Here is a 1,355-nt window from a genome sequence, read left to right as displayed (position 1 = left end):
TATATATATATATTAATATCATATATACATACATACATAACTAAAATGCACATAGTGAAATCGTCTGGACACATAAATCTTTTTAAGTTTTAGTACGAGTTTTATGGCACTTGCAACATAATAAGGTCATATAAGTGCCGAAGAATAGAGGTGTTACAAGAGAGTAACATATACAAGAAAGAAGGAGGGAAGATAAGGACAATAAATGTTAGATAGGAAAGAAGGAGCAAACCACACCAGAGCAACCGCCAACCACCCACAACGTCAGATGTCCTAAGTATATGTCCTAAGACAAAAGTGATAGTGAAACGTCAGATGTCCTAAGTATATGTCCTAAGACAAAAGTGATAGTGAAATGTCAGATGTCCTAAGTATATGTCCTAAGACAAAAGTGATAGTGAAATGTCAGATGTCCTGAGACAAACGTGATAGTGAAATGTCAGATGTCCTAGACAAAAGTGATAATGAAATGTCAGATGTCCTAAGTATATGTCCCCCATTGTCTCACCGATGTTGGAGAGTATCTTGTCCCGCTCCATCTCCGTCTCCTTGATCTTCTGCTGCAGCTGGTGAACTTTATCCTCGTAGTGAACCTGAATGGTGCATGAAAAGAGAAGTCGGGGTGTTACCTTTTTTTAAAAAAAAATAGTAGAGGGTTTTACGGCGCTCGCAACTGCATAAGGTCATATGAGCGCCAAGGGGTGGGTGTCAATAGAGAAGTCTTTACAGGGAATCAGACTTATCCTGCTCACCTCTCTAGCTTCAACAGCACAAGGACTGCTTCGACTATCAAGGCACCCCGGAAATAGCGGGTCACAAGAGTGTGACAAACATACAAACGAAGTAGAGGGGAAATGACTTTGTAACTTAACTGAGAATTACAATATAAACGTACCAAGCAAAAAGACACAGATATATATTATAAAAACTTTCACAGAAATAAATCCCTGAAATTACAGGTTGGAGGGGGGTGGGGGGATACCAAAGGCAGTGGCAGCCATTTTTTTTAAATTTCCACGGCAACCAGTTCAAAAATAAGACAGAAAACTAAGCATTTTTACTTTGACTTAATTTAAACGCTAAATCCGATATAAACAATCCAGATAGTAACTCATGTGTTTATTAACCGAATCATGTACTGGAGAGAATATTCTCACCCAAAAAGGGCGTTAACACTTTAAAAAAAAAAGGAATTAAAACAAAAATCTAGAGCCCTCGTTGTTGAGCACACCGACCTTGAGTGTACTCATCTTCTTCTGCGTCTGCTCCAGCTCCTCTATCAGTTTCTGCTTGATGCTGATCTCACAGGTCAGGTTATAGAGGTCCTCGTGGACGTTGTCAGACTCTGTGAGGGG

General features: G+C 39.5%; 1 protein-coding gene across 1 annotated transcript in view; it reads right to left on the bottom strand.

Moving 5' to 3' along the window:
- LOC101846392 (kinesin-like protein KIF21A) overlaps nt 1-1,355 on the bottom strand; it is a gene marked incomplete at both ends in the record, with an annotated part of 42,911 nt that overhangs the window by 22,870 nt on the left and 18,686 nt on the right. Inside the window, 2 exon segments of the mRNA XM_035973118.1 lie at nt 509-593; nt 1,236-1,345. Coding sequence (XP_035829011.1) covers nt 509-593; nt 1,236-1,345 — 195 coding nt within the window.

This window comes from Aplysia californica, unplaced genomic scaffold (assembly GCF_000002075.1).
Source record: "Aplysia californica isolate F4 #8 unplaced genomic scaffold, AplCal3.0 scaffold01014, whole genome shotgun sequence".
Taxonomy (NCBI): domain Eukaryota; kingdom Metazoa; phylum Mollusca; class Gastropoda; order Aplysiida; family Aplysiidae; genus Aplysia; species Aplysia californica.
This window is presented reverse-complemented; position numbering and strand designations above follow the sequence as displayed.